Consider the following 16,432-nt stretch of genomic DNA (forward strand, 5'->3'; position numbering starts at 1 on the left):
TTTCTGTTATGACAAGTTGAAATTATTATTCTTTTTGTTCTGTTTTTGTGATCTTTTGTTCTGTTTTGTTATTAAAAGTAGAAAAAGGATGAATCTTTTGTTCTGTTTTTGTTATTACAAGTAGAAAAGATGAATCTTTTGCTCTGTTTTGTGATCTTTTGTTCTGTTTTTGTTATTACAAGTAGAAATTGATTATTCTTTTGTTCTATTTTTGTGATCTTTTGTTCTGTTTTTGTGATCTTTTGTTCTGTTTTTGTTATTAGAAGTAGAAAAGGGATGAATCTTTTGTTCTGTTTTTGTTATTACAAGTAGAAAAGGATGAATCTTTTGTTCTGTTTTTTTCAGGTGATGGGATCAATCCTTGGGGTTAAACATATCATTCATGTTTTCCCAGAGATTGGGAAAGGACCAAAACTAAATGTAGCGATCCATCACGGTGCTTTAACCGAGGGGGTACTAACATTCTTCATTGTAATGCTCTCATTGGGACTAGCAAGAAAGATCCCTGGAAGTTTCTTCATGAAGACTTGGATTGGTAGCATTGCTAAATTAAGTCTCCATGTTCTTGGAGCTGATCTAACCGGCGGATGCATGAATCCAGCAGCGGTATGAACCCAAAGGAGCCTTTGTGATTGTGATGTTTCTCTTTAGCTTTTTGTTTTATTTGATTGTGTGGAATCTTTGCAGGTTATGGGATGGGCTTACGCACGAGGTGAACATATAACACAGGAGCATTTACTTGTGTATTGGCTTGGACCTATCAAGGCGACATTGCTTGCTGTTTGGTTCTTCAATGTTGTGTTTAAGCCTCTCACCGAAGAACAAGAGAAACCTAAGGCTAAATCTGATTGAGTAATAGAGTTTTAGCTCTCATATTCAATCCTCTTCTCATTAGTTTACCTTAATGCGTTTATGTATGTAGCAAACTCAACTGTAACAATCAGTTCAATAAAACCTGCAGAGTATTTTGGTTTATCTCAGTTTAGATCATTCAACTACAAGAAATCAAGAACCAGCCTTCAAAGACTTGACATTTTGCAGCTACTGATAGACAAAATTAGGCTCAAACTCAGCAAAGTCAACAGATCCAGACTCAACAGGAGGCATGAGGTAAGCAGCCAAGATCTCGAAACCAGCAATGAGAGAAATCCTCTTGAGGTTTTTAACGAATGAAGGATCATCGGTTTGTCCTCTTGAACTCAGGGTTCTCAACATCCAACACAGCTGGGAATATTCTTGGCGTAGTTCGGATTGTCTGAAACAAAAATGGCAACATTTTCAGACACAGCTTACTATTAATCTTGTGGTTTCAAATTCTATTACCTCAATGATGACGTGCATGTCGAAACACACAATTTTATACATTACACACTACAACAAAAAAATATGAAAAAAAATATGTGATGTTTGTGAGATCCAGATGAATCATTCTGGAAATATAAATACAACTAAAAATGAAAAGAAAAATTAAAGAAAATCTAATGCTAAAGCTCACAAAACCTACAATGTTTATTATTTATCTGGATTTTTTTTTCCTTCACAATTACGTAAAACAGTTAATAAATGACAAAGAGTAATCTCCATTTATTCAGCTTCAAGTCATTCTCTAGAGGCAGTTAGCCAGTTACATAAAGAATCAAGAAAGGATTAAGCAAATTATCCGAACCGAACCGGATTTCGATATAGATATCTGAACGGTACATAATTTCCTATCTATCCAAGAACTGGATTTCGAACCCGAACCGAATCCCAAAATATCTGAATACAAATATTTGGTTTCTTTTTAGCAAAAAAGAATAATAATATTTGGTTTCTTCTAAAGCAAGCAACAATCAAATCTAAACCGACTAACAACAGCAGAAAGAAAAAAGCGAATTTAAACCAGTGCAAACCGGATTGAACCAGATCAAATCCAATCCGTTCGTTAAGTAGTAGACGGAGAGACTGAAAAAAAAAAAAAACCTTATCCAGAAACTAAACTTCAAATGACTGTCTGAAGGCGAAATCCTTCTGTACCAAGAAGATGTCTCTTCTCTGTTTCAATTCTCTCGCTCCTCTCTCTCCTCCAAGGCTTCAAGTTTCGTCTTTCGCTTCACCAGGTACGGCATTTTCACTAGTTTCTCTATTCATCTGACTTATTACTTCCGTTACAGACCCACAAGAAACCTGGGCTACTTCAGTTTCTCAGTTTTGAAGCAAAAAGCTTCCTCCTTTGTTTTGTTTTAAAGCTAAAAAGATAGGATTAGATTTTTCATTGAGGCATTTCATCGAACACTTTAAGATCTGATACTTCTTAGGTTACTTACTTGTGAAAGTTGTGATCATTTTTTCGGTTCAGTTTTAGGCCTTAAACCCAACACCGTCGAGACAAAGAACAGAGTCTCTCTGAGTGCGTACAGCTTGAGCATCAGCAATGGAAGAGCAGCGATTGTGAAGGCAGCTGCTTCTTCTGGTGTGGACGGAGCAGCTGAGCCCGAGAGCAGTGAGGAACCGCCTAAGACTGTTGACAAACTACCGTTGGAGTCAAAAGAAGCTAAAGAAAAGCTGCTGCTGGAACAGAGGATGAAGATGAAGCTGGCCAAGAAGATTAGGCTAAGGAGGAAACGTCTGGTTCGTAAGCGTAAGTTGAGGAAGAAGGGTCGATGGCCACCTTCCAAGATGAAGAAGCTCAAGAATGTCTAGAGATGACTCTCTTCCCTGTCTCAACTTTTCTTGTAATGTTGTTTGTAAACTTTCCGGAATTTGAAATGTAGACATTTGTTTTGGATTAAATCTCAAGCTGAGAGAGTTCTTTACTTCTTTAAAAGGATTCATTACAAAGAGTGATCAGTGTTTAGATAGAAGGCATAAGGAGTTTGGAGCTTGCATTGAACCATTTAGTCATTAAGGAAGAACATGTGCGCGGATGATGACTGATCAACAAATACTTTACATGTAAGAGACTTTAATTAAGCGCATGGCTTACCACGGGAAGGACTGGACCTTGCTTGAACTTGTCATGGAATGAAAAGGAGAAAGCTTTGGGGTTTTACTGGTCCTCTGACGAAACCACTATAAAAATAAAAAAGTATAGATTTGTTTCTTTGGATTTAAACAAAGGCACAGTTGCACAAAAGAAGGTCAAAAAGACTGCTGAATGGCCTAATATACATTAGGTCACTAAAGACTGATGAATGGCCTAATAAAAAGACTGATGAATGACAAAAGAAGGTCAAAAAGACTGATGAATGGCACAGTTTGTAAGGCTTCAACTGGTAACCATGTTGAAAGAAAAAAATTATAGTGAATTTTGTGTTCCTCAAAATTTATACCAGTTAGGTTGAATTTTTTGTCAAATTGATTATAGGTAGGTTCCACTCTTTTCCCCCCTTAAATTTTTCAATGGAGGAATGAATTTATAAAGAAAAAAATCCCTCTGCAATAATGATGAGCAACAAAATGAACAAAACTTTTTTTTTTTTTTTTCATTTTCTCAAATGAAATTTTATTTTTATTTTGTTCATTTTTTTCATTCATTTAGTGGTCATCAATCAATCAGGAATATTTAATTGGGCCTAATGTTAAGTATAGGCCTAATATAAGTCCTACCATGACTTTAGGCCCGATATTTAATTAGTGTGGTATATGAACATCAGAACATGTTGCACAAAGCGCATATCCATCTCAAGTGTGAATATGTATGTCAGTACTGCTCTCCAATTAGAGCGGTGCGTTTGAGGTCGACGATTCTTTTCCTGAATAGCCTAGCGTTTTTCCTCAGTCTCGTCTTATAGAACGATAGCGGAATGTCATTCATTGACATGGTTTTAGATTTTTCTCATCAGCCTTTTTGAGTATATAAAGCATTGTTGTGACCAAAATTGACTTGTATGGTGTTGACGACATTGTTTTTTATAAGCATTGTAGTTTTTCTTCAGAAATCATTTGAGGAAGGATATGTGATTCATCACAAAAGCAAAGTCACTCTAAGATGAAGGTGGTATAACCAAAGGAAGTTCCAAAGATATGCTTACACTCTTGCACTTGCATTATAATTAGGTTTCTTTACATCACATATTCTATCCGAATTAAACCTAACACATAAATAAATTCATTGTGTCGTCCTCGTTTATATGTTTAGATGTCCAAAGATAGACCCACATGAGATGATATATAAGTGTCTGAATCTGATCAAGTCAAAGTAGATGATGTTTCCCTCATAAACCCCTTCTCAGGTGCAAGTGCAACCAACAACCACCTATACTTGTCGCCGTTGCATTAGTCATTGTTTCTGACTATATTATTATTTAATTTCTGAGTCAATCTATGGTCCCTCCTTATATTTATTGCTGAGTTAGTAGTAGTCTCTTCCACCGTCCACATGTTCCTTAAAAAGATTCGGATATATAATCACTGTGCATAGATCTGTTTAAGGTGAGTTTGGTCAACAAAAAGTAGAAGAACTCAAGAGTGGGATGAACAGAGACGTTTTATTAGAGTCGGAATAACGAGGGTACAAGAGTAAGAAAGCCGGCTAGTCGATGCTCGGTGAGATCCTAGCCGGAAGTACAAGAGAGCGGCGAGATACAAAGAGAATAAAGGAAACCCTAATCTTGCCGCAAGTCTGTCTGTCTATGTGGTGATGCCTTTCTTTCCTGTCCTCAACTCCTTATATAGTCTCCTAGGTCGGTTGGCTTTGACCTAATCCGTCCCCTTCGTTATGGGCCTTTTGGCTTAAAGGCCCAGTCGAGAAGACTGCTCGGCCCGAGCCGCCTGATCGTTTCCATCGGCTTCTCGTCGTTCAGCTATAGAGGTCTCGAGCCGAGTCGCGGCTCGTCAGAAGCCGTCTCCGAGCCGGTCATCCTTTGAATGGTAGTAATGGGCCTCCTATTCGCTGGGCCTTGTGGATGGTGCCAATCCATCCCCAACAGTAAGTCCCCCCCTAGTTCGTTGTCGAGCAGCTGGGCGCAGCGAATTAGTGAGTTAGGGCTCGAAGAATAGGAGGTTTGATAGTCGGTTCCTTTGATTTAACCGAGGAACCGCCGGCGGAAAGAGTTCCGGATGTTCCCGAACGAACAACCGACCTATCGTACGCTCGATGCCTCAGATGAACTCCTCTAAACCGATGAATCGACTGTGCCGGTTTTTGATGTGACAGCGAACCATCACCGGTTTTCGATCGAGAAGCTGAAACGTCGCTAGGGTTTTTTGTCGGGAATCCGAAAGGTCGCGTCTGAGTGTGGCGCGCGAGCCCGCCGACAGGCCCAATTAGGCCCGCTTAGGGCTAATGATGGCACCTCGTGGGAGGCGCCTTCACTCTCTCTATAAATAAGAGGTCTCTCTCGAGATCTCTCTCATTCTTCTCTCAGTTTATCAGGTACTTTCTCTCTCTACTCCTTATCTCTCTAGCTTTTGCTCTCTGTTTTAGTTCCTCTACTCGATATGTCGACGAGCAAACAACTTTCTCGAGAACAAAAGGGAAAGATGATTTCGAGCACCACTGGTCCCGATAGTGATCTGGAGAGGGTTCGCGGATCCGGCGATAGCGTAGAGGAGGCTCATCGCGAGGCGATGATGGATACCGAGAACATGACCCGAGAGCAGCGTATGCTCGTCTCGGTAGCGATGGTTCAATCTCGCGCAGACGATGACGGAGGCGATGGCTCTCCTGACGACGGGATGACTCCCTACTGCTTCTACCCGGGAAATATTTTCGAGGAGCAGCGCCGACTCGATCCGTCGCGAGCTCGTCCCCCTGTAGTTGAGGGGCAAGACTGGAGGAACGTTTTACCGACGCGATCCACATTCGAGTCGGTGACGAAGCTGCTGAAGAGAGGCAAGGCGACCGGGGTTACATTCATAATCCCGTCAAAGACCCAAAGGCCGTGGTCCCCCCCGAAGGGGTATCAGTGCGTATACGAGTCGTACTTCGAAAAGGACACGAAACTATGGTTTCCGATTCCTCGACTCGTCACCGCCTACACGATGCGCCGAGGAGTCGCTTTGAGCCAATTCTTGAATGGCGCTTGGCGTCTAGCAGTTGCGCTGATGGTGATTGGGGCGGAAGCTGGCGCTGCTCTCAGCGTCCGAGCATTTGAGGAGCTGGTCTCGGTGAAGATTAATCGAGGCCTGTTATCACTGAAGATACGCCCGAACTATAATGTGGTAACGGGCTATCCGACCAAGACGAACGACTGGCAGCGATCGTACTTCTATGTTAAGTCCGATCGCTCGGCTTTCGAGGAGCCGCTGAAGACCGGTTACCGTGTTCTTTGGAACAATGAATTTGGTATTGAATGTTCTTTAATCTTTTACTGTTTCAGACTCCTGACCATCTCTTTTTCTCTTGTTTTGACAGTTCCTCACTCGAATACCGCGGAGTACGAGGAAGATTTCTTGGAGAGTGCTCGGATTATCGCGTCCCAGAAACAGGATTTTTGGGAGAACTTCTCGTACAGGAGGATTCGTAGGTCGATTGATCGGATCAAGCGGCGTAAGTTTCTCTTTCTCTTCTTTTGCTCGGTTTCCTCAGGGATCCTAAGTCGCTTTCTTTTGTCTTTGCAGAGGTTTGGCGTTCGGACACCGTTCCTCTCATCACCAAAAAGTCGAAGAGAATCAACTTGTTCACCAAAGCCGAGCAGATTGAAATTAACCGAGCCAGAGCTATGAGGGAATTGCCGGATCTAAGTTTGGTGGTTGGGAAGCAACTCGGGTTCGTGGAACCGGACCAAAGCTCTAACGCAAACTCCTCTGATCCCGGGGAGCCGAGAGCGACTGAGTCGGACGGGGCTCAGCTCGTGAGAAAGTCGGGGAGCAAGAGGAAGGAGAGGGAAGGCGTTTCTTCCGAGGAGAAGCAAGCCGAGGAGACTTCCACCGGTGGGGGCGCCGGATCGGAGAAGAAGCGGGCGCGCAAGGATCCCGTTGAGGTTCGGCCTTCCTCTGTGGAGAGAGGTGAGCTCCAGGCCTTGGAGCCTAGCAACAATTCTCGAGATGACGTTCTCCCGGATCCGTCTCTCGATGGTGGTCTTCAGGGGACTTCTTCTAAGGTGAAGAAGAAGTCGAAAAAGAATAATAAGAAGAGTGCCGGCGAATCCTCGGGGCACGAGATAGCGCCCAATACGGAGAAGGAAACCGTGGAGGCTCCGACTACTGCCGTTTCCCTCCCCAAGGCGGCGGTTCGTGAAGATGCCCGGGGATCGAACAGGTCCTCTCCGAAGGCTCAGGAGGGTAAGGCTGTGCCGAAGAACCTGCAGGGGTTTTGCCCGGATAAAGTGGACTTCATTTTCAAGCGGGACACTCCTCTCGTTTGTAACGAGAGAGATTGCGCTCGTTTCGTCCGCCAAGTCCGGGGAAGTAGGGAGCATCTCCCACTCGTCAAGGACTTAGTTTTCCAAGACGAGTACACCGCTGCTGCCGGTTCCTCGGTTAAGGTAAGTATAGTTTCTGCATCGCATTCGTTTCTCGTCTTTCTTCTCATTTGGTCGTCCTATCCCAACTCTTTCTTTGATGTGTTGCAGAGCCAAGGTGACTGGAACGAGGTCGTCCGCATATACGACAAAGAGCTGAAGAGGACCTATGGTGTGATTGATAGGCAACGGCGCAACACCAAGGAGGCGACTGTCGCCTTAGAGGTCATGCTGAAGAAGAAGGACGAAGCGGTTATTGCAGAAGCGGCCATGAGGGATGAACTCTCCCAGAAAGAGGCGGCTATGAACAAGGAGCTGAAGCGAGCCCGGGAGTTGGTTAAAGCGCTCGAGAAAGAGAAAACCAAGCTGGCAAACGAGAAGAAGACCCTCGAGGAAGAGAAGGCGGCTGCTGCCTTAGAGCATTCCAAGGAGATGGATCGTCTCCGAGAGTCGCGCCGCTATGAGGTTACTCACGAACGGATCCGAGTAATGGCGGCGATGCATGGGAAAGCCGCCGTTCGCTTCCAGAGGATCCAGGATCGGGAGTCCCGTCGTGATAACTTTGAGGATGCGAGATGCATGCTCGGCCAGGCTCGGGGGATGAGACGTTGCCTTGAAGGGATGAAAGCGGCAGGTAAAAACATCTCTCAGGGAGATATTGATATCTACGCCGGGCAAGAGAGGCATTATGATGCGGAGGTGAAGCGTTTGATCGTAGATGATCTTCTCGAGAAGGACCTTTCTTTATCTCCTCTCGTGCTCGAGTCGAGGTTCGTTATCCAGGAGATGATGGATAAAATCGACAAATTTGGGTCGAACATGGACTTGCTCGACTCCGAGGCCGCCAAGACGCTTCGCACTCCCCTCAGAGCACCAGGGGATCGATCCGAAGAGCCGTCGAAGAGCCTTCTCGACACCGTTCAGTCGCCAGCTCGCCCTGATGCTGTTCTCCCGGGTCAAGAAGTTGCCCTTAAGGACCCTTCCGTGGCTGAGGAGACGAACAAGTCAGCTCCCGACGAACCGATCTCCAACACGCCGGTCAATATCTCCGACTCGCCGTCATTCGAGGATGCGGATTCTGGCGCGAGTGAAGGACATCTCGAGGGGGCGGACTCTGGCGCGAGCGAAGAACATCCCGAGGAGGATCTTCCTGCCTTGGATTAGTATTTGATGTTTGTTGTATCTGACTTTTGGCGCTTGTGCCTTTAAAACTATTTCCTTTTCTCGGCTAAGGCCTTTTGTTGTATGAACTACTGCCTTGCTTTTTCTTCAGACCTTTTATGAATTTTTATTATATATTTCAGTAAGTCGTTTCCACTTAGAAATATGTAAATCGTTTTTGTTTTTAACCGAGAAAGGATTCATTCGAGCGGCTACTCGCGTTTGCCAGCGAGTTCCCAATTTTTCAGATAGAACAGGAAATTAGAGGCGGTTGCTCGTTCGAATCTTCTTTATTCAACTAAACTTTTACAAGTGGTTGATCAAGCGATTACAAAGAGAATCTCTAATCGTTCTATTGAATTACCGAGGAAAAGGTTCCGAGACGCATTGCAGTAACCGAGAGAACCGTTGGTCGGCCAAACCGTCGTTCTTCGGTTAGACTTGGTCTAGAATTTCCATCGGGTAGCCGGTCAATGCGTGACGCACAGGTGACGCAAGGCTGTTATTCCCTTCGACTGACGTCTGATCAAGACCCAATCGATTGATTTTGGGCGAGTGCTCGTACGCCGCTTGAAAAAGGGGTTGGCATCGTTTACTAGAAAGTGACTGTTCGTCATTCTTTCGCGAAAAAGTTTGGACTTTGTTTTGGTTGGGGCTGGACCCTGTGAAGGGATGCCTACGTACCTCGGATGAGGATCAAGCCTTTCGTAGTTCGTTTGACCGAGTGAAAGTGGCTGTAGTAGCGCATTCACTCGGACGAGTAGAAGTGACGGTTAGGTGCATCTACTCGGTTTTTTTTTTTTTTTTTTTTTTTTTTTTTTTTTTTTTTTTTTTTTTTTTTTTTTTTGCGAACAGTGACCTGTTGGTCATTCGCTCGGAGAAAAAGATGAGACGAATCTATTGGTAGAAGAGGCGAAGATGCATAGAGTTCCAGGCTCGTGGAACTGCCTCTCCGCGGGAAGTCTCGAGTCGGTAGACGCCTGGTCGAACGACTCGGGTGATCTTGTAAGGTCCTTCCCAATTGGTCCCTAGCTTGCCAGCGTTGAGCTCCTTTGTGTTGTCGAAGACTTTTCGGAGGACGAGATCGCCGAGCTCGAGAGGGCGCGCTTTTACCTTCTTATTATAGTAGCTCTCGATCTGGTTCTGGTAATTTTGGATCCGAAGAAGCGCTTGATCTCGTTTTTCCTCGAGTTCATCGAGGGCATCGAGGAGCATATCTTGATTAAGCTCGACGAACTGCGGCATCTTGGCGCGCCGAAGACTTGTCACGTTAACTTCGGCGGGGGCCATTGCTTCCATCCCGTAAGCAAGAGAGAAAGGGGTGGATTTGGTCGCACCGCGAGGAGTCGTTCGGTGCGACCAGAGGACGCCGTCCAGCTCGTCGGCCCAATGGCCTTTCTTTAGGTCGAGTCGCTTCTTGATACCATCGATGATAATCTTGTTGGAAGATTCCGCCTGTCCGTTTCCTTGCGGGTAACGAGGAGTCGAAGGGCTTAGACGGATATTCCACTTGTTGCAGAACTCTTTGAAGTTTCCGGACATGAACTGAGAGCCATTGTCCGTTATGATCTCGTACGGCAAACCGTGACGGCAAATGATGTTCTTCCAGACGAAGGTGCGGACTTCCTTGTCCGTCACCTGAGAGAACGCTTCGGCTTCAATCCATTTGGTGAAGTAATCAGTGAGGACCAGGATGAAACGACGTTGGCGCGAGGTCGGCATTGGCCCGATGATGTCCATCCCCCACCTCATGAACGGATAAGGGGCAGCAGATGTCCGCAACAGCTCAGTGGGACTGTGGATGCTCGGAGCGTGACGCTGGCATTTGTCGCACCGACGAGCGTATGCCTCGCAGTCAGTGTTCATAGACGGCCAAAAGAATCCCAAGCTTCGAACCTTAAGGGCGAGTGCTCGGCCTCCCGAGTGGTTTCCTCCTGCTCCGTCGTGAGTTTCAGCCATTACTCGGCGTACTTCATCGCCCTGGATGCACTTTAAGAGAACCTTATTCGCGGTCACTCGGTGGAGTTCGTCGTTCATGACGACGTAATGGGCGCTGCGTCTCTTCAGGCGTCGCGCTGCCCACTTATCGTTCGGCAGTCTTTCTCGTACGAGATAATCTAGGAACTCGGCTCGCCAATCGACTGGGGTATCGTCACGATCGGTCATCTCGGTGTCGGCTTGATCCGGCATCTCAGTTTCGGTTTGATCGGTGGTGGATCGTCGAGTTGTCGCAAAGATTGGGGTGATGGGAGAGCTGTCGTCGGAGGAAGAATCGATGCTCGGTCGATCGATCCGCTGTATGGGTATCGTCCTTTTGACCTGATCGTGGAGTTTGCTCCCGAGTGCGGCTAAGGCATCGGCGCAAACGTTCTCTCCGCGGGGAACCTTGGTGAGTTCGAAGAAATCGAATTCCCTAGCGAGCTCCTGAACCACTCGGAGATACGCATCCATTCTATCATTGCGAGCATCGTAGTCGCCGCTAAACTGGCTAGCGACGAGCTGCGAGTCGCAATAAGCACTCAAGCGTTTGGCTTTGACGGCTCGGGCGAGACGAAGACCGGCGATCAACGATTCATACTCTGCCTCGTTGTTAGAGGCCGGGAAGCCGAAGCTGAAAGACTGGCGGATGAGTTCTCCTGTTGGCGATTGAAGCTGGACTCCAGCACCGGATCCTTTGCTCGTCGATGATCCGTCGACATGAAGAATCCAATTGGGACTCGGGACATCGAGGTCTTGTGCAAGATCTGGCGTGAGCTCGACAAGGAAGTCGGCGAGGACTTGAGATTTGGCGGCTGTTCGACATTTGTACGTAATGTCGAGTTCACTCAGTTCGATTGCCCACTTGGTCAGCCGGCCGGCTCTGTTGGGATTTTGCAGGACGGTGCGGAGCGGTTGGTCGGTCAGAACTTCGATAGAGTGTGACTGGAAGTAGGGTCGTAATTTCCTCGCGGAGTCGACGACGGCCAGAGCCAGCTTCTCAAGGGTTGGGTATCTGGTCTCCGGGCCGGTCATGCGTCTGCTAGTGTAAAAAATCGGACGCTGCTCGCCACGGTCCTCCTTGATCAGGACACTGCTGACGGCTGCCGAGGAGACAGCGATATAGAGAGACAAAACGTCTCCTACGTCTGGCTTGGCCAAGACGGGAGGAGTCGTTAGGTATTGCTTGAGTTGGACGAACGCGTCCTCGCATTTATCATCCCAGATGAACTTCTTGTTCCCTCGGAGGAGATCATAGAAGGGAAGACATTTGTCGGTAGATCGGGAGATAAAGCGATTAAGGGCGGCGATGCGTCCTGTTAGTCTTTGAACTTCGCGGCAGTTTCTCGGACTGGGGAGGTTCAGGACTGCTGAGATCTGTTTCGGGTTAGCCTCTATTCCCCGTTGCGTGACGATGTAACCAAGGAATTCGCCCGAGGAGACGCCAAACGTGCACTTTGCGGGATTCAACTTCATCCCGTACTTGTTTAAGATGGCGAAGCATTCCTTCAGGTGAGTTAGGTGGTCGTCGGCTCGGAGCGATTTGACGAGCATGTCGTCGATATAGACTTCCATTGTCTTCCCAAGCTGCTCGGCGAACATTCGGTTGACAAGCCGCTGGTAGGTTGCTCCAGCATTTTTTAATCCGAATGGCATCACCTTATAGCAGTAGGTTCCCCGATCGGTGATAAAAGCAGTTTTCTCCCGGTCGTCTGGGTGCATCAGGATCTGGTTATAGCCCGAGAAGGCGTCCATGAACGTCAACATCTCGTTACCGGCCGTCGATTCGACTAAGCGATCGATGCTAGGCAACGGGTAGCTGTCCTTAGGACATGCTTTGTTGAGGTCGGTAAAGTCGACGCAGACGCGCCATTTACCGTTCTTCTTCTTGACGACCACCGGGTTGGCTAGCCATTCCGGGTAACGAACTTCAGTGATTGAACCGGCACCGAGTAAACGCTCGACTTCCTCTGCGACTGCTTTGGATCGCTCTGGTCCCAACTTTCTTCTTTTCTGCCGGATGGGTTTGAAGTTGGGATCAACATTGAGTTCGTGGGTTGTGATAGCCGGGTCGATTCCCTTCATATCAGACATCGTCCAGGCGAACGTGGACAGGTTTTGCTTAAGGAACTCGAGGATCTTCTGCTGCATTTCGTCGGGTAGGAATGCGCCTACTCGGACTGATTTGCTCGGGTCCGACTCGTCAACTGGTACTTCGAGAACTTCTTCCTTTTGCGGGCAGACTTTGCTCGCGGGAGGAGAGACCGAGTTGACAAGTGACTGGGAGCGCTGGATTTTAACCGTGGCGATCAGGAGATCCCGCGCGGCTTGCTGATCACCCTTCAGAGTTTTGATCGACCCGTCTGATCCTGGGAACTTAACACACTGATGATACGTCGATGCGATTGCTCGCATTGAATGCAGCCATGGGGTGCCGAGTATAACGTGGTAAGGGGCTTTGGAGCCGACCACAGAAAATTTGACCGTCCGAGTGACTCCGCATGCGTGAACCGAGAGGCGGATCGTGCCCGCGATTACCTCTGACGAGCCGTTGAACCCTGTCAGGGTCCGAGTAGAAGGCTTGACGTCATTGAGGTCAATTCCCATCTTTACGAGGGTTTCGCGAAAGATGATATCGACCGAGCTCCCGGTATCGATAAGTACTTTTGTGACGTCGTACTTGTCGACACCGAGCACGACGAGCAAAGGATCGTTGTGAGGGAGGTGCACGCCGAGTGTATCGTCAGACGAAAAGGTAATCGGCTGATCGTCTACTTGCTTCTGGGGCCATCGTTGGGAAGTAGTTGCTTGCCTTCGGTGGTCTTTGACTGCTCTAACTGAATCGCCGCAGGGAGGTGATCCACCCATAATGACGTTTATCCGGGGACGAGTTTGTGCTCGCTTCGCGCGGAGCACATCGCGAAGGTCGTTACTCGTTTCGACAGTATCCCTTTTCTTGCGGTTAAGGGTTGTCCGCAGGTCGCCGATCTTCGCGTTGAGTTTGTCTCGCAAATCGCAGTTCGGCTTGTCGGCGCACTGCCTTTGGGAGGATTCTTGTGCCGAAGCTTTCGCGGCGCGATTCGAGTCGATCTGTCGGCGGAGATCGGAGGAGACTGGCGTTTCCTCGGTAGTGGATCGAAACTTTTGATTGAGGAGGGACCGAAGATCCGTAGTGTCGTCTGGGGTCTCCGTATCGTTGTCCTCGTCCGACGAGGATCCTGGTTCGTTCTTTCCTTGAGGTTGGACGCGGATTACTTCAATGCGCTGGCGGTTGGCAGGCTGATCGTCGTCCGCCGAGTCGTCATCATCGTCGGTTTCCCGGGCGACCTTCTCAGCGTCCTTCGATCGTTTGTCGTTTTTACGGTTTTTGCCTTGCGATTTGCGCTGAGCCTTCTTGTCTTTGTTTCTGCTCCAGCTGTTTTCCCCTTTTGGTTTGGGTTTTGGCGGCTGGATCTTGTAATCGCCGCTTTCGATCGAGGAGAGGAACTGGGCGTAGAGAGACTTGCACTCAGTCGTGTCGTGTCCCTTCACGTCGTGATACTTGCAATGCTTCGTGAGATCGATGGGAGTTCTGGTCGGTCCTGGAGCCGACTCGACTTTAGCCACGACACCAGCACCCGGGGTACTGGGAGACGCATCTGGAGAGTCGGTCTCTCGCTGATAAACATTCCACTTTTTATCGTGCATGACCATGGTTGAGACAGGGGCGTTGTTCGCGTCCACGACGTAAAGGAGACCTCCTTTTTTGCCGCCGCTATCAGCTGGTGCGTGCTGGCGCGGCTCTGGCCGAGCACCCGCACTTTTGGCTGCAACCGGCTTGGCAGCGTTCTGCTTCCGAATTATTGCCTTGGTATCTTCTTCCATTCGGATGAAATTGTGAGACCGGGCAATAGCGTCGGGGAGCGAAGTCGTGGGGTTGGAATACAGGTCCTTACGAAACTTCGAGTTGACGAGGAGAGTGTTCATCAAAGCGTCGATAGCAATGTGATCAGGGACGTCGACTCGGGAAACGATCGTTTTGAACTTTTCCATGTAGTCCTTAAGGCTTTGGTCTTTTGTTTGCGCCATATTCCACAGGCTGGAAGCGGTTGCTGCTCGCTTGGTAAACATGATGTAAGTCTTGAGGAAAACGGCTGATAGGTCTCGGAAACTGCGAATCGAGTTCTCGCTGAGCTGTGAGAACCAGGTTAGCGCTTGCTCGTTGAGTGTTTCGACGAAGAGCTGACAGTATCCTGCGTCCTTCTCTTCGTCGGAAAGGCGAGCTCTGGCCATAGCTATGTTGAAGGCTGTCAGGTGTTCGACGGGGTCGCCTCCGGGTTTGTACTCGGGAAGACGGAGCTTTTCTATCTTGCGGAGCTGGACCCTGGTTAGCTCGCTAGCGAAGGGCGAGCGCGAAGTAGAGGCGATGACGCTGTCGATCTGAGGGGCTGCGCTCGTCGCTTGGTGAATCTGCGAGCTCATTTGCTGAAGGCTGAGTTTGAGCTCGGCGATCTCGCGAATCGTCGTCGGATCTGCAGTCGTCGGAGTAGGGTGTACGGCGGGAGGACCGTTAGGGTCAGATTCGTCCACAGCGCGGTCTTCTGCCGGCGTCGGAGGGAAGAGATGCCGGCAGACGGGCTGGGAACGGTTCGTCGGTCCAGCGGGAGCAGTGAGGGCAGCCACGAGAGCAGCGAGCTGCTCATTCGTCGTTTTCTGGACTTCTTCTTGATGCGCGAGGCGAGCCATCACGGAGCTCATGAAGTCCGACGAGAGAAGAGGAGGAGGAGGCGGAGGCGTAAGCTCGGTCGCTTCGCCGGAAGAGCCGGGGTTCGAGTCACCAATCGTCATACTAGGCTAAGAAACGTTACTCTGATCAGCCCCACGGTGGGCGCCAATTGTTTAAGGTGAGTTTGGTCAACAGAAAATAGAAGAACTCAAGAGTGGGATGAACAGAGACGTTTTATTAGAGTCGGAATAACGAGGGTACAAGAGTAAGAAAGCCGGCTAGTCGATGCTCGGCGAGCTCCTAGCCGGAAGTACAAGAGAGCGGCGAGATACAAAGAGAATAAAGGAAACCCTAATCTGGCCGCAAGTCTGTGTCTCTAAGTGGTGATACCATTCCTTCTTGTCCTCAACTCCTTATATAGTCTCCTAGGTCGGTTAGTCTCGACCTAATTCGCTTCCCTTTGGTCATGGGCTTTTCGATATACAGGCCCAATCGGGATGACTGCTCGGCCCGAGCTGTTTGGTTGCTCGCTTCGGCTGCTCGTCCTCTAGCTAAAGTAGTCACGAGCCGAGTCGGGGTCAGTCGAGGAGCCGACGCCGAGCCGACCGCTCCCTCCTTGATGGTAATGGGCCTCCTGTTCGCTGGGCCTTGTGGGTGGTGACAATCCATCCCCAACAACAGGGTCGTTCATAACTTCCCACTTGATTGCCCACAAAACTGCCTCTTTGCTGCCTTCAAACCACCCTTGGTGTTGGATGGTGCAATCCGACCATCTCTCTCTTTTTCTCTGGTTTTCTTTTGTTTTTCAGGGTGTAGAATGAAGCCCTGGCTTGCCTGCAAAGGCACGTACTTGCCTGATATATATAGAAGAATGGGCAGTTACCTTTCTAAAGGTTGCATCCTTTCGGTTGCATCAATGGTCCAGATCACACCTGTTAGCCCATGGCAGTTACCTGAAGTCCATGAAATGCCTAACTGCTCCTAGACATGTCACACACAAGCCTAGGCTGGTTGCCCAAGCCCCTGGTTCAACCACAAGTGCCCACCGGCTCACCGGCACACCCGGGTGGTCCACATGGTCTGACCACTGTCCGGACCTGGCCCAACTGCCCAAGACTTGATCACTCAGTCCAGCTGAGTTGATGTCATGTCCCCGATCCTGGATATGATCATTAGGATCGACCATGGTGCAAGGAGACGCACC

General features: G+C 48.4%; 3 protein-coding genes across 4 annotated transcripts; all 3 read left to right on the forward strand.

The window, feature by feature from the left end:
- Positions 1 to 267: 267 nt before the first annotated feature.
- Positions 268 to 975, forward strand: LOC130503331 (probable aquaporin SIP2-1). The gene is made up of 2 exons (XM_056998010.1): positions 268 to 606; positions 688 to 975. The coding sequence occupies exons 1-2, from the start codon at positions 319 to 321 to the stop codon at positions 850 to 852; spliced, it is 453 nt and encodes a 150-aa protein (XP_056853990.1). The 5' UTR covers positions 268 to 318; the 3' UTR covers positions 853 to 975.
- Positions 976 to 1,943: 968 nt separating this feature from the next.
- LOC130503329 (50S ribosomal protein 5, chloroplastic-like) lies at positions 1,944 to 2,798 on the forward strand. Its single transcript, XM_056998007.1, has 2 exons — positions 1,944 to 2,099; positions 2,339 to 2,798. The coding sequence occupies exons 1-2, from the start codon at positions 2,024 to 2,026 to the stop codon at positions 2,680 to 2,682; spliced, it is 420 nt and encodes a 139-aa protein (XP_056853987.1). The 5' UTR covers positions 1,944 to 2,023; the 3' UTR covers positions 2,683 to 2,798.
- A 2,430-nt stretch (positions 2,799 to 5,228) lies between these two features.
- On the forward strand, positions 5,229 to 8,710 carry LOC130503330 (meiosis-specific protein ASY2-like). Of its 2 annotated transcripts, XM_056998009.1 has the most exons (3): positions 5,229 to 6,472; positions 6,544 to 7,409; positions 7,497 to 8,710. In XM_056998009.1, exons 1-3 carry the CDS (start codon positions 5,422 to 5,424, stop codon positions 8,547 to 8,549), a joined length of 2,970 nt encoding a protein of 989 aa, XP_056853989.1. In that variant the 5' UTR covers positions 5,229 to 5,421; the 3' UTR covers positions 8,550 to 8,710. The 2 variants fall into 2 exon arrangements, with proteins under 2 accessions (XP_056853989.1, XP_056853988.1); XM_056998008.1 differs by having other exon boundaries at positions 6,544 to 8,710.
- Positions 8,711 to 16,432: the final 7,722 nt, after the last annotated feature.

This window comes from Raphanus sativus, unplaced genomic scaffold (genome assembly GCF_000801105.2).
Source record: "Raphanus sativus cultivar WK10039 unplaced genomic scaffold, ASM80110v3 Scaffold0927, whole genome shotgun sequence".
Taxonomy (NCBI): Eukaryota; Viridiplantae; Streptophyta; class Magnoliopsida; order Brassicales; family Brassicaceae; genus Raphanus; species Raphanus sativus.

Coding starts and splice junctions, on each gene's coding strand:
- LOC130503331 (XM_056998010.1), top strand. CDS start 319: ATGAATCTTTTGTTCTGTTTTTTTCAGGTGATGGGATCAATCCTTGGG. Junction 607..687: donor GATGCATGAATCCAGCAGCG/GTATGAACCCAA, acceptor GAATCTTTGCAG/GTTATGGGATGGGCTTACGC.
- LOC130503329 (XM_056998007.1), top strand. CDS start 2,024: ATGTCTCTTCTCTGTTTCAATTCTCTCGCTCCTCTCTCTCCTCCAAGG. Junction 2,100..2,338: donor TTCGTCTTTCGCTTCACCAG/GTACGGCATTTT, acceptor TTTTCGGTTCAG/TTTTAGGCCTTAAACCCAAC.
- LOC130503330 (XM_056998008.1), top strand. CDS start 5,422: ATGTCGACGAGCAAACAACTTTCTCGAGAACAAAAGGGAAAGATGATT. Junction 6,473..6,543: donor GATTGATCGGATCAAGCGGC/GTAAGTTTCTCT, acceptor TTGTCTTTGCAG/AGGTTTGGCGTTCGGACACC.